At 42.5% G+C, this 26739-nt stretch overlaps 1 protein-coding gene across 1 annotated transcript in view; it reads left to right on the top strand.

The window, feature by feature from the left end:
* The first annotated feature begins 1124 nt into the window (after nucleotides 1-1124).
* Nucleotides 1125-26739, top strand: part of elp1 (elongator acetyltransferase complex subunit 1) — a 36790-nt gene continuing 11175 nt past the window's right edge. The window contains exons 1-23 of the mRNA XM_061724748.1: nucleotides 1125-1307; nucleotides 1391-1543; nucleotides 1686-1767; nucleotides 6595-6675; nucleotides 6835-6920; nucleotides 7024-7214; nucleotides 7305-7428; nucleotides 8450-8543; nucleotides 9588-9818; nucleotides 11168-11338; nucleotides 12446-12524; nucleotides 12633-12782; nucleotides 12889-12995; nucleotides 13870-13973; nucleotides 15197-15250; nucleotides 15337-15442; nucleotides 16582-16697; nucleotides 17590-17663; nucleotides 18600-18678; nucleotides 19755-19834; nucleotides 19933-20070; nucleotides 21041-21126; nucleotides 26098-26246. Of these exons, the coding sequence (XP_061580732.1) occupies nucleotides 1158-1307; nucleotides 1391-1543; nucleotides 1686-1767; nucleotides 6595-6675; nucleotides 6835-6920; nucleotides 7024-7214; nucleotides 7305-7428; nucleotides 8450-8543; nucleotides 9588-9818; nucleotides 11168-11338; nucleotides 12446-12524; nucleotides 12633-12782; nucleotides 12889-12995; nucleotides 13870-13973; nucleotides 15197-15250; nucleotides 15337-15442; nucleotides 16582-16697; nucleotides 17590-17663; nucleotides 18600-18678; nucleotides 19755-19834; nucleotides 19933-20070; nucleotides 21041-21126; nucleotides 26098-26246 (2685 nt within the window). The 5' untranslated portion in view covers nucleotides 1125-1157. The remainder of the gene's footprint in view (nucleotides 1308-1390; nucleotides 1544-1685; nucleotides 1768-6594; nucleotides 6676-6834; nucleotides 6921-7023; nucleotides 7215-7304; nucleotides 7429-8449; nucleotides 8544-9587; nucleotides 9819-11167; nucleotides 11339-12445; nucleotides 12525-12632; nucleotides 12783-12888; nucleotides 12996-13869; nucleotides 13974-15196; nucleotides 15251-15336; nucleotides 15443-16581; nucleotides 16698-17589; nucleotides 17664-18599; nucleotides 18679-19754; nucleotides 19835-19932; nucleotides 20071-21040; nucleotides 21127-26097; nucleotides 26247-26739) is intronic.

Here is a 26739-nt window from a genome sequence, read left to right as displayed (position 1 = left end):
TTAAAAAGCCGCTGTATTTAAGATGAATAATTTTTTCTGCTTCCCAGTAGTCTGTTACATTTAATCATCTCAGTTAATCTCTATTTAACAGGCCAATGGCTCGTTGTTAAAGCCCTTTCAAAGTTTTCTGGGTCCTGATGAAACTCATTGTTTCACCAAAACACCTGCAGTTAATGGCACTTTAAAAGAAAACGTAGGTTTTTCCATCAATAGTTTTGAAGAGAGGAGGAGATGACTTCATCATTAAAACATTGTCTTTAAATGAAAATTGATGCAATTATAACCTTTTAAAAGTGCATATGCTGTTTGAATGTGTAATCAAGAGATAAAGGTTTGTGTTGTTTTTTTGTCTTCGTGTTTTTATTTTAAGCCAGTCAGTGGATATCAGCCGGACTGCTCCATAACTATGGAGGTAGATTTGTGTCTTAATTATTCAATCAAAAAAAAGATTGCTTCAATCAAAAAATATATTTTCAATAAAAAAAAAAATCACTTCAATCAAAAAAAGATTTCAATCAAAGAAAAAAGTGTTTAAATGCAAACAATTATTTGAGACTCAAAAATTTGAACACTGTTTTTTATTTTTTTTACTTGTTTTTAAATCTTTTTTTTGATTGAAGTGATTTTTTTTTAATTGAGAATATATTTTTTGATTGAAGCAATCTTTTTTTTGATTGAATAATTAAGACACAAATCTACCTCCATAGGACTGTCTCAGAAAATTAGAATATTGTGATAATGTCCTTTTATTTTCTGTAATGCAAAAATGTCATACATTCTGGATTCATTACAAATCAACTGAAATATTTCAAGCCTTTTATTATTTTAATATTATGATCATGGTTTACAGCTTAAGAAAACTGAAATATCCTATCTCAAAAAAATAAAATATTCTGTGAATCTTAATCTTAAACTCTAAGCCATGATCAGCAATATAAAAATAATAAAAGGCTTGCAATATTTCAGTTGATTTGTAATGAATCCAGAATGTATGACATTTTTGTTTTTTTTAATTGCATTATAGAAAATAAAGAACTTTATCACAATATTCAAATTTTCTGAGACAGTCCTGTACATAACCAGGTTCTGCATTAAATCTATTGGATTCTTGTGTTCCAGGTTTCCTTCGGCCTCCAGGCCTGGACTCCTGAGGTGAAATGAGGAATCTGAAGCTGCTCCAGAGCCTGCTGAGCTCGGAGCTGCAGGCTCCCGGCTCCCCTCAGTGTCTGTGTGTGCGGGCCGACACCGGCTCGCTGCTGATCGCCTCTCAGTTCTCCATCACGGAGTACGACCCGCGCAATGGCCAGGTGCAGTATGGGTTGCCCCGTATGTGGAGGTGATGTGGTTCTGCAGCACATGCTGATCTTTTCTCGTCTTTTTTTTTCTCTAGGTGGTCAGCGAGGGCTCGTTGACGGCAGACGGTTTCCTCCCGGAGGACGGCAGCGGGCTGGTGGTGGGACTGCAGGACCTGGCCGAGCTGGAATCTGCGTGTTTGGCGACGGCGGGGGGCGACGTGGTCGTCTTTAACCTCAACACCTGCCAGGTTGGTCGTGTGGAAGAGCCTGAAAGTTTTCAGGCTTAATCTTTAACAGTGCTATTTTCTTTAAAAAAAGGAGAGTGAGAAGTTTATGATGAAGGTTAGTGAGAAGGAAAGGCATGCCTAATAAAACCGTCTTGTTCCTCAGACGGAGTGTGTCGGCAGCGTTGACAGCGGCCTCACCACCATGAGTTGGAGTCCTGATGAAGAACTCGTCATTCTCACAACCGGTTAGTATGTTGCACTCAAAACACGGGTTTCACAAAGTATTTGCAACAATAAGTTTAGGCAAGTTTATTTATATAGCACAATTCAACACAAGGTGATTCAAAGTGCTTTACATCGACATTAAAAGCGGCAAGACACAATTAAACAGTAAATAACAAATAAAATGAGATAAAAATTATGAGAAAAGAAGGTAAAATAATAAAAAGCACAAGCTGTTAAAAATAAGGGCAGTAGAGTCCAGCAGGTAAGTATTTAATTTAGGAGTACGCTTCAGTAAACAGTAATGTTTTTAACCCTGATCTACAGTTGGAGCAGACCTCAGGTCTACAGGAAGTTTGTTCCACCGGTGAGGAGCAGAATAACTGAACGCTGATGAACCTTGATTGGTTCTGGTTCTGGAACCACAACAAACCAGATCCAGATGAAGCTCAGGGGTCTGGGAGCTTCATAGGAACTAACAGATCCAGATGAAGCTCAGGGGTCTGGGAGCTTCATAGGAACTAACAGATCCAGATGAACCTCAGGGGTCTGGGAGCTTCATAGGAACTAACAGATCCAGATGAACCTCAGGGGTCTGGGAGCTTCATAGGAACTAACAGATCCAGCATGTATTTTGGTCCAAGACCATTCAGTGCTTTGTAGACCAGCAGGAAGATTTTAAACTCTATCCTTTGACTCACTGGAAGCCATTGTAGTGATTTTTGGTGTTTGTAAGGACTCTGGTGGCAGCAGATGTTTAATGCTGTGACTCGTTAGAATAATAAAATTAATTCATTTTCATTAATTGACGCAGCACATAAATGTTGCTGTGGTCTAAACCGTTTCAGTTATTATTGATTTCTGGAAAGATCTCTTTTTACTCAGAAGTAAAGAAGCCAGTTTCTTAATGAAGTTGTTGTTTTCTCATACGCAGATATGCACTTTCACATATTTTGTCACCATGTTGTACTGTTCTGTTTACCAGACCAGCTGCTGGTAGGGGAAATAAGATAAAGCAGGGCTGTACAGTGCAACAGTTTTAAATATGTATCCACTCGCATTTGTGCGAGTGAGATGCGCTGGGGTCATGTTAAAAAAAGTGTGAAAATCAATATGAAAGGCTGATGTAGGTCAAGAGACATTCTCAACCGGGGTGTCGCGGCACCCTGGGGTGTCTTCAAAAAATTACCTATCTGACATTTCATATATAAACCGTATTTTCGCGACCATACGGGCGCCGTGTGGAAAGGCGCACCCTCAGTTTTGTGTCATTTCTGTATTTAAAACACACGGCGCACCGAACCTAAAGGCGCCGACTACACACACACACACACACACACACACACACACACACACGCACACGCGCACGCGCACGCCGCAGAACACACACACAAGCACACAACTGTGCGTATTTAAAAATAGAGCAGGAGCAGAACTTTGTTTGATTGTACTTTATTTCAGTTTTTACATTAATCAACCCCATCGAAGTCTCATCCTCTGTTTCTGCATTAAAGAGCTCTGCTAAATCAGCTGTACCAGTCCCAATTTCCTCGCTTTCAGAGTCACTTTCCGTGCCGTGCGGCGCCTCGGAAATACCGGCTTTTGCGTGCACGTACGGTGTGCTTCGCCGCGTACTCTACGGCGTAGGCCCTGCGTCGATTTAACGCGGAACCATAAATCAGGCTTCACTTTGAAAGGCCGGTATTCTGTCAATTTCTGCTCCCTGTCGAGAAATGCTACTTTGTGGTTCTGTGCATGCGCACAGTCGATTTTCAAAGTTTGCATCATTTCTTGCACAATCTAAAATTGATAATATGGGATGTTGAGTATTTGATCCTTCAAAATACACGACCCATGACATGAATTGCATTACACTTTGTGAACATTAAACGATAAAGAGAAAAAAAAAAAAAAATTCTAAGGCTTTATTTGATATTCATTCAGTCATTGGCCTTTATTTAACCAGGCAGGTCATTAAGAACATTCTTATTTACAATGACGGCCTGGCAAGAGAAAAGGACCACTTGGGGGTGAAAGGACGTGGTTTATGGAGTAAAACACAGTAAAATTATAGCTCTGCAAAGGTAGAAAACCTTTAGGTAGCATTTTTTTGGCAAAGCAGCAGAAATTGGCAGAACACCGGTTCACACTGACGTCCAGCGGCTGGAATTCCTTCGTCAGACCTCCCGGAATAGCAGCAAGCACCGCGTTCATATTTTTCACTTCTTTTTTTTACATTGTCTGTGAGATGGGCGCGCATAGAATCACAGATCAGCAGCGATGGTGATGTGTGGAAAAAACCACCAGGTCACCTTACATACACCTGGCTCAGCCACTCATCATCATCCCTTCATCCATCCAGCCCTTTTCATCCTCTGCCCAATGCGAGAGAGGTTTCTCCGCCCAGAACAGAATTAAAAATTCTGTTCGGAGCAGTCTTCATGTCTCCACCACAGAGGATCTCATGCGGATCAGCACTGAGGGATGTCCATTAGAAACATTCGACCCAAAAAAATTCTGCAGTCCATTGGCTTTCCTCATCTAAACGTGCCAGGCGACCAAATTATAAAGGAGTGGCCACAGTTTGTGTCTCAAGTTTAAGAACAAGATCTCATTAAGATCAGCATGGACTGAACCGGTTTATTTGCTGTTCAACATGTAAATGAAGTTCTGATGAATATAACATGGAATTCACAATAAACAAGTTAACTAACTGTCCACCCGGGTGTGCTAGTACATTTTTATTTGTGCTACTAAAAAGTTTAACTTGCTAGCACCAGTGCTACCATTCAAAAAAGTAAGCGTACAGCCCTGTAAAGGCTCTTATTTTGGAATTCAAAGATAAAGGATTCATCAGTCTGATTGGTTCTGTGCTGGTGCAACATTTACTGACTCTTTCTGGAGTGTTTTTATTATTTGATTTGAATGAAAAAGTATTTATTTGAGGGCAACGACCGGCTCAAGCTTTCCTCTGCTTTTTTCAGCAGAAACAATCCATTCTTTGTTTCATCAGCTCGGAGCATTTTTTATTTATTGTTTTACATCTCGTGGTCTTAAAGACTCTCATGGGCGTCGGATAAACTTCCAGCAGGGTCTCGTCCTGATTGATGGCGTGCTGCTTAGATGGATCCCTGGATAGTAACTTTGGACTTGTTGGTTAATGGAGCAAAACTCTGCAGCATCAGTCACCCCGACAGCAGTTTAAAGATGACGGAGGGGATTTAGCTCTGGGACACTTCTAATGCTGCAGGTGGGTTTTTCGGGGGATTGTTTTCTGCATCTTTTCCAAGACCTTTGCCTTGATTCTCTACAGTCTCATGGGTCTAAAACCAGTTCTTTCAGCCTCATGGCATCAGTCATGAGATCTTTATGCTGTCAGGTGTGTATCTTATTAATCATGTCCAGCAGGCTTAGACAGGAACAGGTAGACCTCTGCAGAGGTGGTAGTAACGAGTTACATTTACTTGAGTAAGTTTTGGGAAATGTTGTACTTTTAGGAGTAGTTTTGAATTACTATACTTTTTACTTTTACTTGAGTAGATTTGTGAAGAAGAAACTGTTCCTCTTACTCCGCTACATTAGGCTACGTTGAGCTGTTACTTTTCTTTTATCCCTTTTATCCACGTACGCGTCAATCTCATGACATCACTGGTGATTCTTTGGGAAAAATGTTTGTTTTTGCATGTTTTGTCACATTTACACAGACTCAAACACACACAGAGTTTCTATGAGTTCATGTTTGTTCTAGTTCTGCTGGTTAAAAAAGAAAAGTACAAAGACTGGAAATTTTGTGCTACTTGTGCTTAATTAATTTTTTTATTCTGTTATTTTATTATTTATTAAAGTACTTGAATTGACTTTAAGCTTATTTTAATTTAAGCTATAAATTAATTTTTATTTTTATTTTATTGATTTAATTTGCCTGAAGATGATTATTTTGTACTTTTGTCTGTTTGAATGGTTGTGTTAAAAAAATAAATCAGACGTTACTCAACAGTTACTCAGTATTTGAGTAGTTTTTTCACCAAGTACTTTTTTACTTTTATTCAAGTAATTATTTTGATGACTACTTTTTACTTCTACTTGAGTCATATTATTCTGAAGTAACAGTACTTTTACATCAGTAAGGTGCAGAAGCCTCTTTTGGACGTCTGATAGGCGCATGAACCGCAGCTTAGTTGCAACTGTCAAAACGGGTCTGAAATTATTATGACAATGTCATGTTTTTGATTGGAAACTAGGCTTTTTGTTTGTTTGTTTTTACTTTGTTTATGTCAAGAAGTATGTTAACACTTATTAGAAAATAAACCGAAGTGAAGTTACAAACATGGAGAAAATTACATGAACTACAGGACTGTCTCAGAAAATTAGAATATTGTGATAAAGTCCTTTATTTTCTGTAATGCAATTTAAAAAAAAAAAAAAACAAAAACAAATGTCATACATTCTGGATTCATTACAAATCAACTGAAATATTGCAAGCCTTTTATTATTTTAATATTGCTGATTATGGCTTACAGTTTAAGATTAAGATTCCCAGAATATTCTAATTTTTTGAGATAGGATATTTGAGTTTTCTTAAACTCTAAGCCATGATCAGCAATATTAAAATAATAAAAGGCTTGCAATATTTCAGTTGATTTGTAATGAATCCAGAATGTATGACATTTTTACATTACAGAAAATAAAGGACTTTATCACAATATTCTAATTTTCTGAGACAGTCCTGTAAACACAAATACAGCATGCATAACATATCACAACAAAGACAGAAACAGTGCAAAAATAGAACAAAACAAATTAATAAAAGTACAGTACTTGATTGTGTACTAACTAACTTGTGTTCACAGGTCAGGAAACGATCATAATGATGACCAAAGACTTTGAGCCGATCACTGAGGTGGGAATCCACCAGGACGACTTTGGAGAAGGTACGACTCCAGTTTCAGATCAGGGATTCTCTTCCAGAGCTTCAGCAGCTGCAGAACTTCACCTGATCCTTTTATTACATTTGAATAAGTATATTCATGTTTGCTGAATGACTGCTTGAGTACTTTAGTAATACACTTTGTTGATTTATTCCCGCGCAGGGAAGTTCATCACCGTGGGCTGGGGGAAGAAGGAGACTCAGTTTCACGGCTCGGAGGGGAAGCAGGCGGCTCAGAAGAAGATTCAGGTCAGTGATGTCCTTAAACTTCTCATACGGAAAGAAAACCGTTGAGATTTAGTGGAGGATTAATGGTCAAATGTATCTGTTTGTCGTAAACGCTCGTTCTCAGGAGGGGCAGCCGGCCGTGGCCTGGGACGACCGCAGGCCCCGGGTCACCTGGCGAGGCGACGGCCAACTCTTTGCCGTGAGCGCCGTCTGCCCGGCGACCGGAGCCAGGAAAGTCCGGGTGTGGAACCGGGAGGGCGTCCTGCAGGCGACCAGCGAGCCCGTCAACGGCCTGGAGCAGGCGCTCTGCTGGAAGTAAGAGCTCCCGGGCCGAGAGTGATGAAAGTGCTGCATGATTTGTTTAAACGAGTGAGGATCAGTTTCAGAGCGTGGCTCGTTCTCCAGACCTTCAGGTAGCCTGATCGCCAGCACCCAGAGACATCCCAACAAGCACAGCGTGGTGTTCCTGGAGAAGAACGGGCTGCTGCACGGAGACTTCACCCTGCCCTTCAGTAAAGACCAAGCTAAGGTGCAGCCGGACGGCGCTTTTGTTTCTCTACCTGCATGGAAATGTTTGAGATGAGCAGGCGTCGGCATGTTAGGCTTCAGTGATAATTTCTTTTTTTTAAATTCTTTTTTTTTTTAATTTTTTTTTTTTTTTTTTTTTTTTTTTATTATTACATTTATTGAACAGGGACAAATGTATCAAACATTATTTCATAAAAAATGCATAAACAAATGTCATTCTAAGGCTGGGCAATTTTGGACAAAAATAAAATCCCGATTTTTTTTTTTTTTTTTTTCTTTTCGGAAAACCTGATTTTCAATTTTTTTGGTAAAACTACAAAAGACAATGGAATAAATTGTTTCAAATATTTGATCTTTATTTTTAAAGAAAAATAGCAAACAAATGTCCCTATTGGGAATGAAGTGCAATTGAAAGATACTGTAAATCCTCCTTGAGTTTAGTAAAGTGACAACATTTACAATTTTCTTGACCAAACAAAGATGACTAGACGAGCTCTGTCTGTAATGCAGCCAGCTGCAAAAAAGGAAAATTGATTTTCTGATTGTCCATTTTTTAACATCCAAAATGTTAACATTTTTAACATGATTAATAAATCCGATTTAGATTTAAAATCGATTAATCGCACAGCCCTGTGTCGTACATACAGGTTTCTAGCCAGAGCTAATCTGCAACCCCTGTCCCTGGTTAGGCCTTTACTTAACATTTGAAGGCAGAGTTAAAACAGTACAAAACCATTAAAATACAAAACATGCAAAACAGAATAAAGACAATACAAAGACAAGAAGCAAAAACACAAACCAGATAAGGACAAAAAACTAAAATAATACCGTGGTACAGTATGTTAAAGTCAATGTTCACCAGCTTGTTTCAGTTTCAGCCATTGTTTTACTTGTTGCTAAAAACCTTGAGCTCTGTCAGTATTTTGATTTCAGGTTCAGTTTATTCCATAATTTGGTACCTTATTACTGAGGATGACTGTCCAAATGTTGGATGTGTGTGTGTGTGTGTGTGTGTGTTTCAGGTGAAGGAGCTGCTGTGGAACAGCGACTCCTCTGTGTTGGCGGTCTGGTTGGAGGACATGACTGCGGGCGAGGACGGACGGGTCAACAGCTACAGTAAGCAGTTTAAGATTAAGATTCCCAGAATATTCAAATTTTTTGAGATAGGATATTTGAGTTTTCTTAAACTGTAAACCATGATCAGCAATATTAAAATAATAAAAGGCTTGCAATATTTCAGTTGATTTGTAATGAATCCAGAAAGTATGACTTTTTTTTTTTTATTGCATTACAGAAAATAAAGAACTTTATCACAATATTCAAATTTTCTGAGACAGTCCTGTAGACTAAAATTGAAACAGGCTGACAAAAACTACACTGGATTTCGGTAACATTTACTGCAAAGCATGCTGGGAGCAGCGACTGGGAGGAGAACAACGTCTTCTGAAATGATCTGATGATGATGATGATGATGATGATGATGATGATGATGATGATGACATCTGTGCTCGCTTCAGTGACTGCGTTTCCATGCATCAATAAGCCTTTTAAAACCCGAATATTGGCAATAACCCGAATTTGCACGGCCATGTGAACACCAATAACCCCTTTGAATAACCCCAATTTGCTCATATTCTGGTTTCTAAAAACCCCAATATGAGCCCTGGGTTACTCCTTTTAAAACCCGAATATTGGGTCATGTAAACACCAAACTGAATATCCCCATCAAACGGAACAGGAATTTGTTTTCTGCACATGTTCTGTTCACAAGGAATCCTGGTCTTTTGAGTCCAGGAAGTTCTTCTAAACACGGAGAAACCAAGACCAGGAGGAGACTAACCACTTCATAAATGTAATGAAGGATATGAACATTTCTGCATTTGTAGACGGTAGAAAGTACCGGGATAGAAGATTTACAAGAAGGTGAGAGAAAAGTTGAAGCAGCATTTGTTTTGAATTTGGATACAAGAAGAAGAAGCGGAAATGACACTAATTGCGTCATGATGTTCTCCATGCATCACTGGTTTGATCCAGATATCCTGAATGATTAATTACCATGTAAACGGAATATTCCCAATGTTTCAGTAACCGGAATATTAGCAATAACCTGAATTTTGACTGCATGTAAACGTAGTCTCTGCTCCCCGGTCTTGTCTTCAGTCCAGCTGTGGACGGTGGGGAACTACCACTGGTACCTGAAGCAGAGCCTGGAGTTCGGGGGAGACCCCCAGCAGGTCCCGGTCTGCGTGTGCTGGGACGCTGAGCGGCCGCTCCGGCTCCACGTGGTGACGTCTAGCTGGAGCAGCCGCACCTACGACTGGGGCTGGACCACGGAGAGAAGCCCCGGCCTGGACGCCAGCGACAACGCTAACGTGGCCGTGATCGACGGAGGTGACGACCGGGAAGACGAGGGAGCTTTCATTCTTCTTCTCTTCTTCTTTTTTTTTTTTTTTTTTTTTTTATAAATATCTTTTTATTTCACAATAAATTTCACATTCACGATTTCTATTTTACCCACATTCCTACCCTCCCCATAATTGCCATGGGGTAAAAATAAAAATAAAAAATCATACATTACGGGAAAAAAAATTAATTAAATATATAGAAAAAAAGAAAATGGCAGCAACAGCGATATTAAACTATATATATATATATATATATATATATATATATATATATATATATATATATATATATCTATACATACATACAAACATATAGGGCTGGGTATCGATTCAAATGTCAAGAATCGATTCGTTTCCGATTCTTAATATTCAGAATCGATTATCATGATTCGATTCAATCCGATTCGATATTGATTTGGGTTAGTGTTATTTAAAATGTTTTTTAAGCTGTTGCCTGAATTATATGACTGTAAAATAACTAGTGAAATAATAATTTCACAATAATTATTGTGAAATAACTAAGAAATAAATAACTCAAACAGGCCTTTCAATATCCATTTAAGGTGCAAAAAAGAAAGAAATTGCAACAGTTCATGCAGTAAACAAATCATGTTAGCTTATCTAATTTATTCTGTCACCACGCACACATATTGCCATGAAGCACCTGGCATTTTTCAGAAGTGTCATGACAAACTGTGTGTCCGAGTACTGGGATTAAAGTTCACCTGGCAAAAATTATGGAGAAAAAAAAAAAAAATCGATCTTTAGACATAAGAATCGATTTTTAGGAATTAATATGAGAATGGATTTAGAATCGGAAAATCAATTTTTTTTTCAACACATGCCTACACACATACATACATATAAGGCACAAGTTTGAAAATAAAGATACTCATTGTCCCCCTTGGAAAAGTTCTCCAGTTTTGAAAATAATGGAAACCAAAATTCTTGAAAGATACGACCACGGTTGTATTTTTCCAAAGTAAATTTTTCCAATGGTAAAAAAAACTGAAATTTGATCAGAAAAAAACTTGAAAGTTGGAGGGGAATCATCTTTCCAAAGTAAAAGTATGCATTTCTTAGCAAAGTATGTGATCATAATTAATATCCTTCTTTTTTTCTGGTCTAACTGAAGATCCAGTGTATCATTTAATAAATACAAATTGGAGCTTAACTCAAAATTCATTTCTAAAACTGATTGTGTGAAGGAATGAATTGATTTCCAGAAACGTATTAAAAGATCACATTCCCAAAACATATGCACAAATGTTCCGATGAGGGAGCTTTCTGGGAATTACTCCGAGATGATGCGACCTTTTCTCTTCCTGTTCACAGAGAAGATCCTGGTGACGACGTTCCGGCAGTGCGTGGTCCCGCCGCCCATGTGCTCGTTTGAGCTGCAGCTATCGTCTCCGGTCAACCAGGTGACGTTCCTGTGTCGACCTCAGAGGACCAATCAGCTGGCGGCGTTGACCGCCGATGGACAGATCTCCGTCTTCAGTCAACGTAAGTCACTTAGTCCAGAGTGGGACTAAGGGGGTCGACAACTCAAAATGTTAAAGAGCCATAATGGACCAAAAACACAAAAAACTAATATGTCTGGAGCCGCAAAAAATGAAAAGTCTTGTATCAGCCTTAGAATGAAGAAACACATGCTGCATGTTTCTATATTAGTTAGAACGGGGGAAGATTTTTTTTTTTCATTATGCACTTCGAGAAAAAAAGTCGAAATGTCGAGATTAATGTTGAAGTACAATCTCGAGAAAAAAGTTGAAATGTCGAGAAAAAAGTCTAAATTTTGAGAAAAAAGTCGAAATGTCGAGAAAAAACTTGAAATGTCGGGAAAAAAGTCGAAATGTCGAGAAAAAACTTGAAATGTCGGGAAAAAAGTCGGAATGTCGAGAAAAAAGTCAAAATGTCGAAAAAAAAGTCGAAATGACGAGAAAAAAGTTGAAATGTCGAGAAAAAAGTCAAAATGTCGAAAAAAAAGTCGAAATGACGAGAAAAAAGTCGAAATGTTGAGATCAATGTTGAAGTACAATCTCGAGAAAAAAGTTGAAATGTCGAGAAAAAAGTCAAAATGTCGAAAAAAAAGTCGAAATGACGAGAAAAAAGTCGAAATGACGAGAAAAAAGTCGAAATGTTGAGATCAATGTTGAAGTACAATCTCGAGAAAAAAGTTGAAATGTCGAGAAAAAAGTCGAAATGTCGAGAGAAAAAGTCAAAAAAGGAGAGAAGAAAAAAGGAAAAAAAAGGTCAAACCTTTTTGAAAAAGCTCCAGGAGCCACCAGGGCGGCGCTAAAGAGCCGCATGCGGCTCTAGAGCCGCGGGTTGCCGACCCCTGGTCTAATACAACAAAGTTGTCTCTAGACGCTTTCCAGAGACCCAGAACATGAACATAAACCCCAGAGCAATTATTACTCCCTTTTATGACACCGTCTGCTATTTAGGTTTATTCGGTCTCCATCTCTGTCACCCACTTGTTTTCTCTGTCGTCTTTACGTTCTTGAGGTTGGCAGGCAACTTATTCAGCAGTATTGTCAAAATGACTCCGGTGTAAATGATAAGAAAAACACGTGTGATATTTGATTTGTTTGTATGGTTGTTTTCCAGCTTCAAGTGACAAGACTGACGAAAGAGCAGACGACTTCAGGGTCGTGTCTCGTCCACTCGTCCTCCAGAAAACCTTCAGGTGACGCTGCAGAGCTGCAGAGCCGACGACTCCTGACACTCTCACACGCACCAGTTAGTTTAAAATCTCTCTAACGGTGGTTTCTCTGCTTCCTCCCTCCTCCTTTAGCCCGGCCGTTCCCCAGGACGTTCCTCTGGCTCTGCGGCAGCTGCTGTGGCTGCAGGAGGAACTGTTTGTAGCCGTGGGCTCCGGTCTGCTGCCGACCACCTCCACCCTGCTGCTGCTGCAGCCGGCCCAGGACGACACGCTGGCCGTCAGGTCAGCGAGCACGGAGGTTTCCCCTCAACCCCCCCGGCTAAACCCTGCACAAAGCTGCTCATGAAGTGACTGGGATAATTGAAATGTGTTGTCTTCCCCCCCCCAGGTCTCGGGTGGAGGTGGGCGGGGTCGTGGTCAGTCTGGTCCACTGCTCCCGGACGGGAAGTGTCGCCCTGCAGCTGGAGGACGGACAGATCAGGAAACTGCTCTGGGGTCAGGAAACTAACCACCGTCAGACGCTTAACTGGGAAACTAACAGGATTTCTATTCTAGTTTTTTACAGAGCACCTGGAGTAGTTAAATACCATAGACATATAAATGTCTCCTTCCATCGAGCTGCTGCGATACGTCAAGTCAAATACGTCAAGTAAATGGACTTATTTTCATAAAGCGCCTTTCCACAAAGAAATGTACGTTTTACGTCTCATTTATTCATTCACACACGCACTAATATACTTGGGAAACAGTTAAGCACCAAATATAATATATTACATTTTCTCAGATGGCAGAAATAAGAACTTTATTGATCCCACATAGGAGTAATTCATGTTATATCAGCTATAGAGAACAAGGTAGTGCCGAAAAACAATATATATCCCCCCTCACAAAAATAAGAAAAATAGAGAAACATATTTTCTCATCAACAAAGCATATTTTACATAAACATAATATTTAAAAATTTTCAAGTAACAAAATAACATATTTTAACCATTTTTTTATTGTCTGGAAAATGCTTCAAATATATTATTTTGTTATTTGAAATTTTTTTAATTTGTTTTGATGAGAAAATATGTTTCTCTATTTTTCTTATTTTTGTGAGGGGGGATATATATTACATACATTACGTACATTTCTTTGTAGAAAGGCACTTTATGAAAATAAGTCCATTTACTTGTATTAGTTTACAGCGCAGTCTTGAACATCCAATATGGCGGCGACGTTGACGTATCGCAGCAGTGGGCAAAACCACTCGATGCGGTGTCTACGTATATATGTCTATGTTAAATACCTTTTTATTGTTACATTTGCTTCAGTATCTTGCAGTAGCAACATGTGACACGGCTCTGTTTTTCCGTCACTCCTGCAGATTGTCCTGAGCCGTCCGTGGAGGAATGGCACGACTCCAGCGGCTGCAGCGTCAACTTCCCCGTTCCCTGCATCCAGACGTCTCTCTGCTCCATCGGTGGAGAGGTAGAAACTCCACACTCACACAGATAACTGTTTACTCCATGTTCCAGAGCAGATATCAGCACCACTCAAGGTGACAAAACTTTATAATCTTTGAAAAGATCCATGTCTGTAGATGATATTCTGGTATTAAACCTTCCTGAGTGGCAGCTGGATCAGAGTTATCAGCTCATGAAGTTCAGAAAATTACATTTTAGATGCTGCTGCAGATCCTGGTTTAGACTCATGTTCAGGAAATCTGTCAATGTTTCACTATATTGTCTTTGCTTAAAAGGTCCCCTTTAAAATGATACCATTCATTCAAGCTAAGATGTTTGGGTATATTATACATTTCCTGAATCCTTATGGTCCTGTGAGTATTCCAGTTTTTGTATTTTGTGTCTGTTGTTCCTAGATGACACAGGGATGAAAGATAGTATATCATTTAGGTGAACATTGTGTAAATGTGTTATGTTTCTAGTTTAAAGAGCTGCAGTGACTTCTATGTTGGTCAGAAAGATTCACATCTTAGCTTGAATGAATGATTCACCCTTGTACTGTCTTTGGGTCAAAACGACCCGATTCTTCTATCCTTCTTTCCTCCTGCTCTCTCCTTCCTTCTTCCTTTCCTCTTTTCCTCCTTTTTTACCCTCCTTTACTTTACTTTTTCTTCCTACCTCCCTTTCGTCATTCGTTCCTTTATTACCTTCTTTGCTTTTCCTTCCTCCTTTCCTTATTTTCTCCATTCCTTCCTTCTTCCCTCCCTTCTTTCTTTCCTTTTCTCCCTTCTTTCCTTCCTTCCATCTTTATTCCCTTCCTTACTCCCTCTCCTACTTCTTTCTTTCTTTTCTCCCTTCCATCTTTTCTCCCTTTCTTTCTTTCTTTCTTTCTTTTCTCCCTTCACCCTCCCTTGACCCAAAAACAGCACAGTGCTTTAAAGGTCCCTTTAAAATGATACCAAAGAGAATATAGTGAAACATTGACAGATTTCCTGAACATGAGTCTAAACCAGGATATGCAGCAGCATCTAAAATGTAATTTTCTGAACTTCATGAGCTGATAACTCTGATCCAGCTGCCACTCAGGAAGGTTTTCAGACCAAAATACGTGGATATTTTCAAAAATAATAAAGTAAGTTTAGTCACCTTGAGTGGTTCTGACCAGTGAAAGTTTGGGCTCTGGCCCGTGGACTAATTTTCTGAAGCGCAGGCTTCAGCGTTTCTCTCCTCTGTCCCTCGTGTGTGCAGGACTTCCTGCTCGGCCTCACGGACAGATCTCACCTCTACGCCGGAGACACGGAGGTGAGAGCAGCGCCGGCTGAAGGAACACGGTAACAACCAGGGCTTTTGTAGACGTGAACATTTATTCAGGTCTCTCTCTTCCTCAGCTGGCCTCCAACGTTTGCTCCTTTGGCGTTTGCAACGACTTCCTCCTCATCACGACTCACTCTCACACCTGCCGCTGCCTGAACCTGAGCACGCTCTCGCTCAAAGGTGAGTTTCCTGCAGCCGTCGCTGCAGCTGTCGCTCCACAGCCACGCAGCTCTGACGGTAACGACGTCCTCTTTTTTTTTTTTTTCACGTTTCTTTATTGGGTAATCGATGTAATGCATATTACACAATAAACATTTTTTAAAAGGATTCGACAAATTACCCCGTTTTATATTTTACCACACACACACACAAAAAGAAACAAAAAAGTAAATAAATAAAGACACCAATACGGAAGAGTATTAAAGCCATGCAGGAGAAAAAATATTTGAGAAGATTTTTTTTTTATTGTGCACTTCGAGCGAAAAGTCGAAATTTCATGAAAAAAGTTGAAATACAATTCCGTGATTAAAGTCGAAATTTCAAGAATAAAGTCAAAATTTTGCCTTTTTTCTCGACATTTCAACATTATTCACAAAATTTCGACATTTTTCTCGAAGTGCACAATAAAAAAAAATCTTCTCTTCTCAAATATTCTTTTTCCTGCCTGGTCCTAATACTCTTCCGTACACCAAACTTAACATAACAAACCCCCCAAAACACACACACTATAAAATACATAATTATAAAACAGGTCCCAAAGTAAGTACCAATTACCAATCAAACTCTGACTGAAGACGATAATAATAGGACAAATAAAGTAATAAAATACAGGACACACAAAACAACAAAAATAATAAAAAAAATAAAATGAAATAAAAAATAATAAAAATTAAAAAAAACAGACATAAGAGGTTCCTAGATAAAATAGACATGGTTAGCAATATCATACTTCCCTATAATTAAATTAAATCCAATTAAATAAATCTTCCAAGGATGCCAAAGAATTAACAAAAGAAAGAATAGGTTCCCAAATATAAGAAAACCTATAAGAGCAACCCCTAATACAGTATTTAATTTACTCTAAATATAAAAAGGACATCAGGTCTTTCAACCAAGAATTGGGAGATGGAGGTTTTTGGTCCTTCCATTGAAGTAAAATACGTCTACGAGCTATTAATCTCCTTCTTAGTAAAACTATTAAAATCTTCAGGTACACCAAAAATAGAGATTAAAGGGCTAGAAACCACCGGTTTAGTAAGGGCTTTTGAGAGAGTATTAGACGACGGTCCTCTTGAAGGGAATAACCTGTGACTGCTCAGGGCTGCAGGCGGCATTGGCCTCCGACGGGAGTCAGAACGACGAGACGCTTCGGCGAGTGGAGAGAGGATCCAGGATCGTCACGGTGGTTCCCCAAGACACCCGGGTGATTCTGCAGGTACCAGAGACACACACACACACACACACACACACACACACACACACACACACACGCAACCCAGGACCTTTCCTAATAATAATTATTCATTTTTAAAAAGGGACAGTGTACATTGATCAACGTTTCCTTGCAGAAAGTAAATGTACCAGAGTTAGCCGAAAGGCTAATTTTCATTGGCAGTCCCTTCGCCAGATGTTAATAGACTTTAAAAAAAACTAAAATACTCCTAAATCAATTAGGGGGAGAAAATATGGACTGACATGACTCACTAAATGAGTTGACCATTTGTCAAAAATGTTGCTGCTATCTCATGCATTCACTGTATATATATTCATTGTATTTATTAACCATTTTCTGCATCTATTTTTTGTCTGTGTTTGGATGTTTGTTGTTTTTTTTTCCTTTGGTTTTGTCAATGCTTGTCGGGGCTCCTATTATAAAATAATAAAAAGATATTAAAAAAAAAAAACTAAAATAAAAAATGCACAATAGACATAAACACAAATACAGCATGCATGAAATATGACAACAAAGACAGATACAGTGCAAAAATAGAATAGAATAAAACAAATGAATAATAGAACAGTACAATCATCTTAAAACCAACCAAATTGGCTAGCAGTTTTAAATTGCATTTATTCACTTCCTGATACAGGTAAAATAATGGCTTGTATTAAAGAGAGCCACTAGTAGTACTACTAGTGCTCACATCTTTGTGAGTCAACAAGCCAGTCCTTTGCATTAACTTTAAAAGAGTGATATGATGGAAATTCTCTGACTGATTGCGGTACTGTATTCCATTGGTGTGATGCTCCGAATGAGCGTGCAAGTTGCTCACTGATTTTTTTTTTTTTATTTATTTATTTTTTTTTTTTGGACTGTTTCTGCCCAGATGCCTCGAGGAAATCTAGAGACTGTTCATCACCGAGCGCTGGTGTTGGCTCAGCTCAGGAAGTGGCTCGATAGGTACGTTTGTTTCTAGTTCAGACTGAATACCGATGGATTTAGTCAAAAGCTTATGAGAGGAAACATTTAGAAATGTGACGCTCTGCCCCGACATGTTCAGGTCAGAATAGCAGCTCTGTTCATCAAACCACTAAGAAGTGACAGACCCGTTTATGACTTTTTCAGTTGGTGGTGACCCCTAAATAAACCCCTAAATAAATGTGTTCAAGCAAAGAAAAGCTTTTTTTTTTTTTTTCTTTCCTGCCACTTAACTATTTAATTTCCATCTTATTTGAAACCTTGTAATTGTTGTTGAAAAGTTTGGTTTTTTTTTTTCACTTCTACATGTCAAAGCTTAACCCTTGTGCTGTCTTCAGGTCAAGGAAGGAGGAAGGGAAGAAGGAAGGAAAGAAAGGGAGGAAGGAAAAGAAAGGAGGAAGGAAGGAAGGGAGAAAAGAAGGAAGGAAGGGGGGAAATAAGGAAGGAAGGAAAGAAGGAAAGAAAGATCGAAGGGAGAAAAGAAGGATGGAAGGGAAAAAAGAATGAAGGAAGGGAGAAGGAAAGAACAGCAGGAGAATTAGGTCATTTTGACCCAAAAACAGAACAAGGGTTAAAGAAAAAGCTGTAGTCGTTGACGAGTCTTAAAGTGAATCAACCTGAGATGAATCAACAACGGGTAACAAGAGTTACTCTGCAGTTATTACCTGTATTTCTCTATCTCAGAGTATTTTTTGAGGCAAATGTGAGGCCGTCTGTGCGACAGCTAAAGCTCGGCTGAAACTATCAGACAGTTGACTAAAAAGTTCAGCCCAGTTGAAATGGTTTGATGAAACATCAGAGACATAAATGAGGTGAAACCTCGGAGAACTGGAGAAACTTTATCAGGATTGTTCTGCAACGGTTTTGGAGCTGACGAAGGCGTTTTCCATGATTGATTTTAATTTTCTGTTGTTCCAGTTTGAGATTCCGAGATGCGTTTGAGAGTATGAGGAAGCTGAGGATCAACCTGAACCTCATTTACGATCACAACCCACAGGTATGTTGGATTTTAGATGTTTTTTTTTTGTGACATTTATTTAAATGCACAAAAGTTCTCCAAGTTTTTTTTTTTAAGTAGTTTTCATCCATGTTTTCTTTTTTGAGATGACCCACCAGAGATGTTTTAGAGGTTCATTAAATGTAGAATTGTGTTTATTATCCAGAGGATGAATTTGTCTGAATAATTTAAGACAACATTAACAGATTATGCTCATTTTCTTGTTAAGTTCTAATGTCACAAACATTCGACCTTGCAGGACTCTACAGGACTGTCTCAGAAAATTAGAATATTGTGATAAAGTCATTTTATTTTCTGTAATGCAAAAATGTCATACATTCTGGATTCATTACAAATCAACTGAAATATTGCAAGCCTTTTATTATTTTAATATTGCTGATCATGGCTTACAGTTTAATAAAACTCTATCTCAAAAAATTAGAATATTCTGGGAATCTTAAACTGTAAACCATAATCAGCAATATTAAAATAATAAAAGGCTTGCAATATTTCAGTTGATTTGTAATGAATCCAGAATGTATGACATTTTTGCATTACAGAAAATAAAGGACTTTATTATTGAAAAAAGTTACAATAACAATATAATTATCAATACTCCCCCCCTTTTAATTTTTCATAACAATAATTAAACAAAAATAAATGAATAAGAGAGAAAAAAAATAATAGAAATAAAAAATAAAGTAAAAAAAAAAAAAAATAATTAAAATAAATAAATATAAATAAATACAACACACCCCTCTCCCCTTCCCTCCCTCATATGGTCAATAGATTACATCATTCAAAATAATTTAACTTCTTTTCACATATGCCTATCAATACTGGAACGAATGAATAATAAAGTAAATAATCAAGTCCTGCGTAAACACATTCATTAATGCAGTAGATGATTCAGATCATTAGTCCAATAAAGGCACAACATCCAAAAAGGTTCCCCAAATAAGGTCAAAGTCTAGTTTTTTCTAACAGAATACAGTATTTTTTCTGGAGTGCTATATGATGTCACAATATTTTAATTTTCTGAGACAGTCCTGTATATAAATATTTGTTCTGTGCAGGTTTTCCTGGAAAACATCGGGACCTTCATCACCCAGCTCGGCTCCATCAGCCACATCAACCTCTTCCTCACTGAGCTCAAGTAAGACGGAAACATCAGTAACATCAGAAACATCAGTAACATCAGCCAGAAACCTCCCCCTTTCAACATTTCCTCACTTATGTTGTGCTGGTTTCCAGAGAGGAGGACATGACCGGCAGCATGTACCCCCGTCCTGAGAGCAGCCCCGTCCAGCCCCGGCCCGGCGCCGCTCACAAAAAGGTCGACGTCGTCTGTGATGCTTTACGGGTTGCCATGGAAACCATGGATCCAAACAAGTGAGGGGCATTTCATTTTTTAGTCAATATTTCACACGACGTAGCAGCGTTTAAAAGCCACGATCAGCTCCTGGTCAACATGTCCAGCAAGAGCAGAATTATCTACTGGTTTCAAACTTGAAGATGAATTAACTTCTTCTCTTGTTAAGAAATGTAGATAATTTTCACTGGATTCACAATGTTGACTTATTTACAGCTGAACACACAGACTCTAGTTTTCACTGAATTTATCAACACGGAGTATTATATTCAGATATTTGGTGGGGCTAGTACGGGGGTCGGCAACCTCTTTAGTGGCTCCTGGAGCTTTTTCAAAAATGTTTGACCTTTTTTTTTCCTTTTTTTTTCATCCTTTTTCCTTTCCTTTTTAATCTTGACATTTTGACTTTTTTCTCGAGATTTCAACTTTATTCACGAAATTGACTTTTTTCTCGATATTTTGACTTGTTTCTCAAAATTGTACTTCAACATTAATCTCGACATTTCAACTTTTTCTCTCAAAATTTAGACTTTTTTTTCTCGAAGTGCATAATGAAAAAATAAATCTTCCCCCCAGTTCTAACTAATATAGAAACATGCAGCGTGTGTTGCATTCATTCTTTTTTTTTTTTTCCTTTTTTCTCCTTTTTTTCTTCTTTTTCTTCCTTTTTCCTTTTCTTTTTTCTCGACATTTCGACTTTTTTCTCGACATTTCGACTTGTTTCTCAAGATCGTACTTCAACATTAATCTCAACATTTTGACTTTTTTCTCAAAGTGCATAATGAAAAAAAAAAATCTCCCCCAGTTCTAACTAATATACAAACATGCAGCATGTGTTTCTTCATTCTAAGGCTGATACAAGACTTTTCATTTTTTGCGGCTCCAGACATTTGTTTTTTGTGTTTTTGGTCCAATATGGATCTAAAACATTTTGTGTTGCCGACCGCTGGACTAGTGAGATATTTAATGATGTGCTCGTTCTCCGTCCAGGTTCTGTCTGTCCATACTGACCGCTCACGTGAAGAAAACTGTTCCGGAGCTGGAGATCGCTCTGCAGAAAGTTCACGAGCTCCGAGGTGAGGAGGCTACGGACGCAGGGACGGCCTGCAGCGCTCTCACACTCCTGCAGCGCTCTCACACTCCTGCAGCGCTCACACACTCCTGCAGCGCTCACACACACTCCTGCAATCGCTCACACACTCCTGCAGCGCTCACACACTCCTGCAGCGCTCACACACACTCCTGCAATCGCTCACACACTCCTGCAATCGCTCACACACTCCTGCAGCGCTCACACACACTCCTGCAATCGCTCACACACTCCTGCAGCGCTCACACACTCCTGCAGCGCTCACACACACTCCTGCAATCGCTCACACACTCCTGCAATCGCTCACACACTCCTGCAGCGCTCACACGCTCCTGCAGCGCTCACACACTCCTGCAGCGCTCACACACTCCTGCAATCGCTCACACACTCCTGCAATCGCTCACACACTCCTGCAATCGCTCACACACTCCTGCAATCGCTCACACACTCCTGCAATCGCTCACACACTCCTGCGGCGCTCACACACTCCTGCAATCGCTCACACACTCCTGCAATCGCTCACACACTCCTGCAATCGCTCACACACTCCTGCAATCGCTCACACACTCCTGCGGCGCTCACACACTCCTGCGGCGCTCACACACTCCTTCAGCGCTCACACACACTCCTGCAGCGCTCACACACACTCCTGCAGCGCTCTCACACTCCTGCAGCGCTCTCACACTCCTGCAGCGCTCTCACACTCCTGCAGCGCTCTCACACTCCTGCAGCGCTCACACACTCCTGCAGCGCTCACACACTCCTGCAATCGCTCACACACTCCTGCAATCGCTCACACACTCCTGCAATCGCTCACACACTCCTGCGGCGCTCACACACTCCTGCAATCGCTCACACACTCCTGCAATCGCTCACACACTCCTGCGGCGCTCACACACTCCTGCGGCGCTCACACACTCCTTCAGCGCTCACACACACTCCTGCAGCGCTCACACACACTCCTGCAGCGCTCACACACACTCCTGCAGCGCTCTCACACTCCTGCAGCGCTCTCACACACTCCTGCAGCGCTCTCACACTCCTGCAGCGCTCTCACACTCCTGCAGCGCTCTCACACTCCTGCAGCGCTCTCACACTCCTGCAGCGCTCTCACACTCCTGCAGCGCTCTCACACTCCTGCAGCGCTCTCACACTCCTGCAGCGCTCTCACACTCCTGCAGCGCTCACACACTCCTGCAGCGCTCACACACTCCTGCAGCGCTCACACACACTCCTGCAGCGCTCACACACTCCTGCGGCGCTCTCACACTCCTGCAGCGCTCGCACGCTCCTGCAGCGCTCACACACACTCCTGCAGCGTTCACACACTCCTGCAATCGCTCACACACTCCTGCAATCGCTCACACACTCCTGCAGCGCTCACACACACTCCTGCAATCGCTCTCACACTCCTGCAGCGCTCACGCGCTCCTGCAGCGCTCACACACTCCTGCAAACGCTCACACTCCTGCAGCGCTCACACACTCCTGCAACGCTCACACACTCCTGCAGCGCCCGCACACACTCCTGCAACGCTCACACACTCCTGCAATCGCTCACACACTCCTGCAATCGCTCACACACTCCTGCAATTGCTCACACACTCCTGCAGCGCTCACACACTCCTGCAGCGCTCACACACTCCTGCAGCGCTCACACACTCCTGCAGCGCCCACACACTCCTGCAATCGCTCACACACTCCTGCAACGCTCACACACTCCTGCAGCGCCCGCACACACTCCTGCAACGCTCACACACTCCTGCAACGCTCACACACTCCTGCAATCGCTCACACACTCCTGCAATCGCTCACACACTCCTGCAATTGCTCACACACTCCTGCAGCGCTCACACACTCCTGCAGCGCTCACACACTCCTGCAGCGCTCACACACTCCTGCAGCGCCCACACACTCCTGCAATCGCTCACACACTCCTGCAGCGCTCACACACTCCTGCAGCGCTCACACACTCCTGCAGCGCTCACACACTCCTGCAATCGCTCACACACTCCTGCAGCGCTCACACACTCCTGCAATCGCTCACACACTCCTGCAGCGCTCACACACTCCTGCAATCGCTCACACACTCCTGCAGCGCTCACACACTCCTGCAGCGCTCACACACACTCCTGCAATCGCTCACACACTCCTGCAGCGCTCACACACACTCCTGCAGCGCTCACACACTCCTGCAATCGCTCACACACTCCTGCAGCGCTCACACACTCCTGCAATCGCTCACACACTCCTGCAGCGCTCACACACTCCTGCAGCGCTCACACACTCCTGCAATCGCTCACACACTCCTGCAGCGCTCACACACTCCTGCAGCGCTCACACACACTCCTGCAGCGCTCACGCGCTCCTGCAGCGCTCACGCGCTCCTGCAGCGCTCACACACTCCTGCAAACGCTCACACACTCCTGCAGCGCTCACACACTCCTGCAACGCTCACACACTCCTGCAGCGCCCGCACACACTCCTGCAACCGCTCACACACTCCTGCAACGCTCACACACTCCTGCAATCGCTCACACACTCCTGCAATTGCTCACACACTCCTGCAGCGCTCACACACTCCTGCAGCGCTCACACACTCCTGCAGCGCTCACACACTCCTGCAGCGCTCACACACTCCTGCAATCGCTCACACACTCCTGCAGCGCTCACACACTCCTGCAATCGCTCACACACTCCTGCAGCGCTCACACACTCCTGCAGCGCTCACACACGCTCCTGCAGCGCTCACACACTCCTGCAATCGCTCACACACTCCTGCAGCGCTCACACACTCCTGCAATCGCTCACACACTCCTGCAGCGCTCACACACTCCTGCAGCGCTCACACACACTCCTGCAATCGCTCACACACTCCTGCGGCGCTCACACACTCCTGCAATCGCTCACACACTCCTGCAGCTCTCACACACACTCCTGCAGCGCTCACACACACTCCTGCAGCGCTCACACACTCCTGCAATCGCTCACACACTCCTGCAGCGCTCACACACTCCTGCAGCGCTCACACACACTCCTGCAATCGCTCACACACTCCTGCAGCGCTCACACACACTCCTGCAATCGCTCACACACTCCTGCGGCGCTCACACACTCCTGCAATCGCTCACACACTCCTGCAGCTCTCACACACACTCCTGCAGCGCTCACACACACTCCTGCAGCGCTCACACACTCCTGCAGCGCTCACACACTCCTGCAATCGCTCACACACTCCTGCAATCGCTCACACACTCCTGCAGCGCTCACACACTCCTGCAGCGCTCACACACTCCTGCAGCGCTCACACACTCCTGCAGCGCTCACACACTCCTGCAATCGCTCACACTCCTGCAATCGCTCACACACTCCTGCAGCGCTCACACACTCCTGCAGCGCTCACACACACTCCTGCAATCGCTCACACACTCCTGCAGCGCTCACACACACTCCTGCAATCGCTCACACACTCCTGCAGCGCTCACACACACTCCTGCAGCGCTCACACACTCCTGCAAACGCTCACACACTCCTGCAGCGCTCACACACTCCTGCAACGCTCACACACTCCTGCAGCGCCCGCACACACTCCTGCAACCGCTCACACACTCCTGCAACGCTCACACACTCCTGCAACGCTCACACACTCCTGCAATCGCTCACACACTCCTGCAATTGCTCACACACTCCTGCAGCGCTCACACACTCCTGCAGCGCTCACACACTCCTGCAGCGCTCACACACTCCTGCAGCGCTCACACACTCCTGCAATCGCTCACACACTCCTGCAGCGCTCACACACTCCTGCAATCGCTCACACACTCCTGCAGCGCTCACACACTCCTGCAGCGCTCACACACGCTCCTGCAGCGCTCACACACTCCTGCAATCGCTCACACACTCCTGCAGCGCTCACACACTCCTGCAATCGCTCACACACTCCTGCAGCGCTCACACACTCCTGCAGCGCTCACACACACTCCTGCAATCGCTCACACACTCCTGCGGCGCTCACACACTCCTGCAATCGCTCACACACTCCTGCAGCTCTCACACACACTCCTGCAGCGCTCACACACACTCCTGCAGCGCTCACACACTCCTGCAATCGCTCACACACTCCTGCAGCGCTCACACACTCCTGCAGCGCTCACACACACTCCTGCAATCGCTCACACACTCCTGCAGCGCTCACACACACTCCTGCAATCGCTCACACACTCCTGCGGCGCTCACACACTCCTGCAATCGCTCACACACTCCTGCAGCTCTCACACACACTCCTGCAGCGCTCACACACACTCCTGCAGCGCTCACACACTCCTGCAGCGCTCACACACTCCTGCAATCGCTCACACACTCCTGCAATCGCTCACACACTCCTGCAGCGCTCACACACTCCTGCAGCGCTCACACACTCCTGCAGCGCTCACACACTCCTGCAGCGCTCACACACTCCTGCAATCGCTCACACTCCTGCAATCGCTCACACACTCCTGCAGCGCTCACACACTCCTGCAGCGCTCACACACACTCCTGCAATCGCTCACACACTCCTGCAGCGCTCACACACACTCCTGCAATCGCTCACACACTCCTGCAGCGCTCACACACACTCCTGCAATCGCTCACACACTCCTGCAGCGCTCACACACACTCCTGCAGCGCTCACACACTCCTGCAATCGCTCACACACTCCTGCAGCGCTCACACACTCCTGCAGCGCTCACACACACTCCTGCAATCGCTCACACACTCCTGCAATCGCTCACACACAGTCTTGCAATCGCTCACACACACTCCTGCAGCACTCACACACTCCTGCAATCGCTCACACACACTCCTGCAGCGCTCACACACTCCTGCAGCACTCACACACACTCCTGCAGCGCTCACACACTCCTGCAGCTCACACACTCCCTGTGTTCTGTTGTTAAGTCCCGCTCGTGTGTCGACAGAAAACCCTCCGGCAGCTCCGGGGGCCGTGACGGCTGAAGAAGCCTTGAAGTTCCTGCTCTTCCTCGTCAACGTCAACGACCTGTACGAACACTCGCTGGGAACGTACGACTTCGACCTCGTCCTCATGGTGGCGGAGAAATCTCAGAAGGTACGAGACAACCTCACACGCCTTTAGAGAAACCAATACTGTGTCAAATAACACAATACACCCCCAACAAGGATCATAATCGTGTTCCTGAGGCGACTTTAAACAGAGGTACATACAGGACTGTCTCAGAAAATTTGAATATTGTGATAAAGTTCTTTATTTTCTGTAATGCAATTTAAAAAAAAAAAAAATCTAAAATGTCATCCATTCTGGATTCATTACAAATCAAATGAAATATTGCAAGCCTTTTATTTTAATATAGCTGATCATGGCTTACAGTTTAAGATTCCCAGAATATTATAGAATATTATTTTTAGAATATTATTTTTTTAAATAGGATATTTGAGTTTTCTTATATATTATTAAAATAATAAAATATTAAATAAATAATAAAAGGCTTGCAATATTTCAGTTTATTTGTAATGAATCCAGAATGTATGACATTTTTGTTTTTGTAATTGCATTACAGAAAATCACAATATTCAAATTTTCT

Source organism: Cololabis saira, chromosome 7 (assembly GCF_033807715.1).
Source record: "Cololabis saira isolate AMF1-May2022 chromosome 7, fColSai1.1, whole genome shotgun sequence".
Lineage (NCBI taxonomy): Eukaryota > Metazoa > Chordata > Actinopteri > Beloniformes > Belonidae > Cololabis > Cololabis saira.
This window is presented reverse-complemented; position numbering and strand designations above follow the sequence as displayed.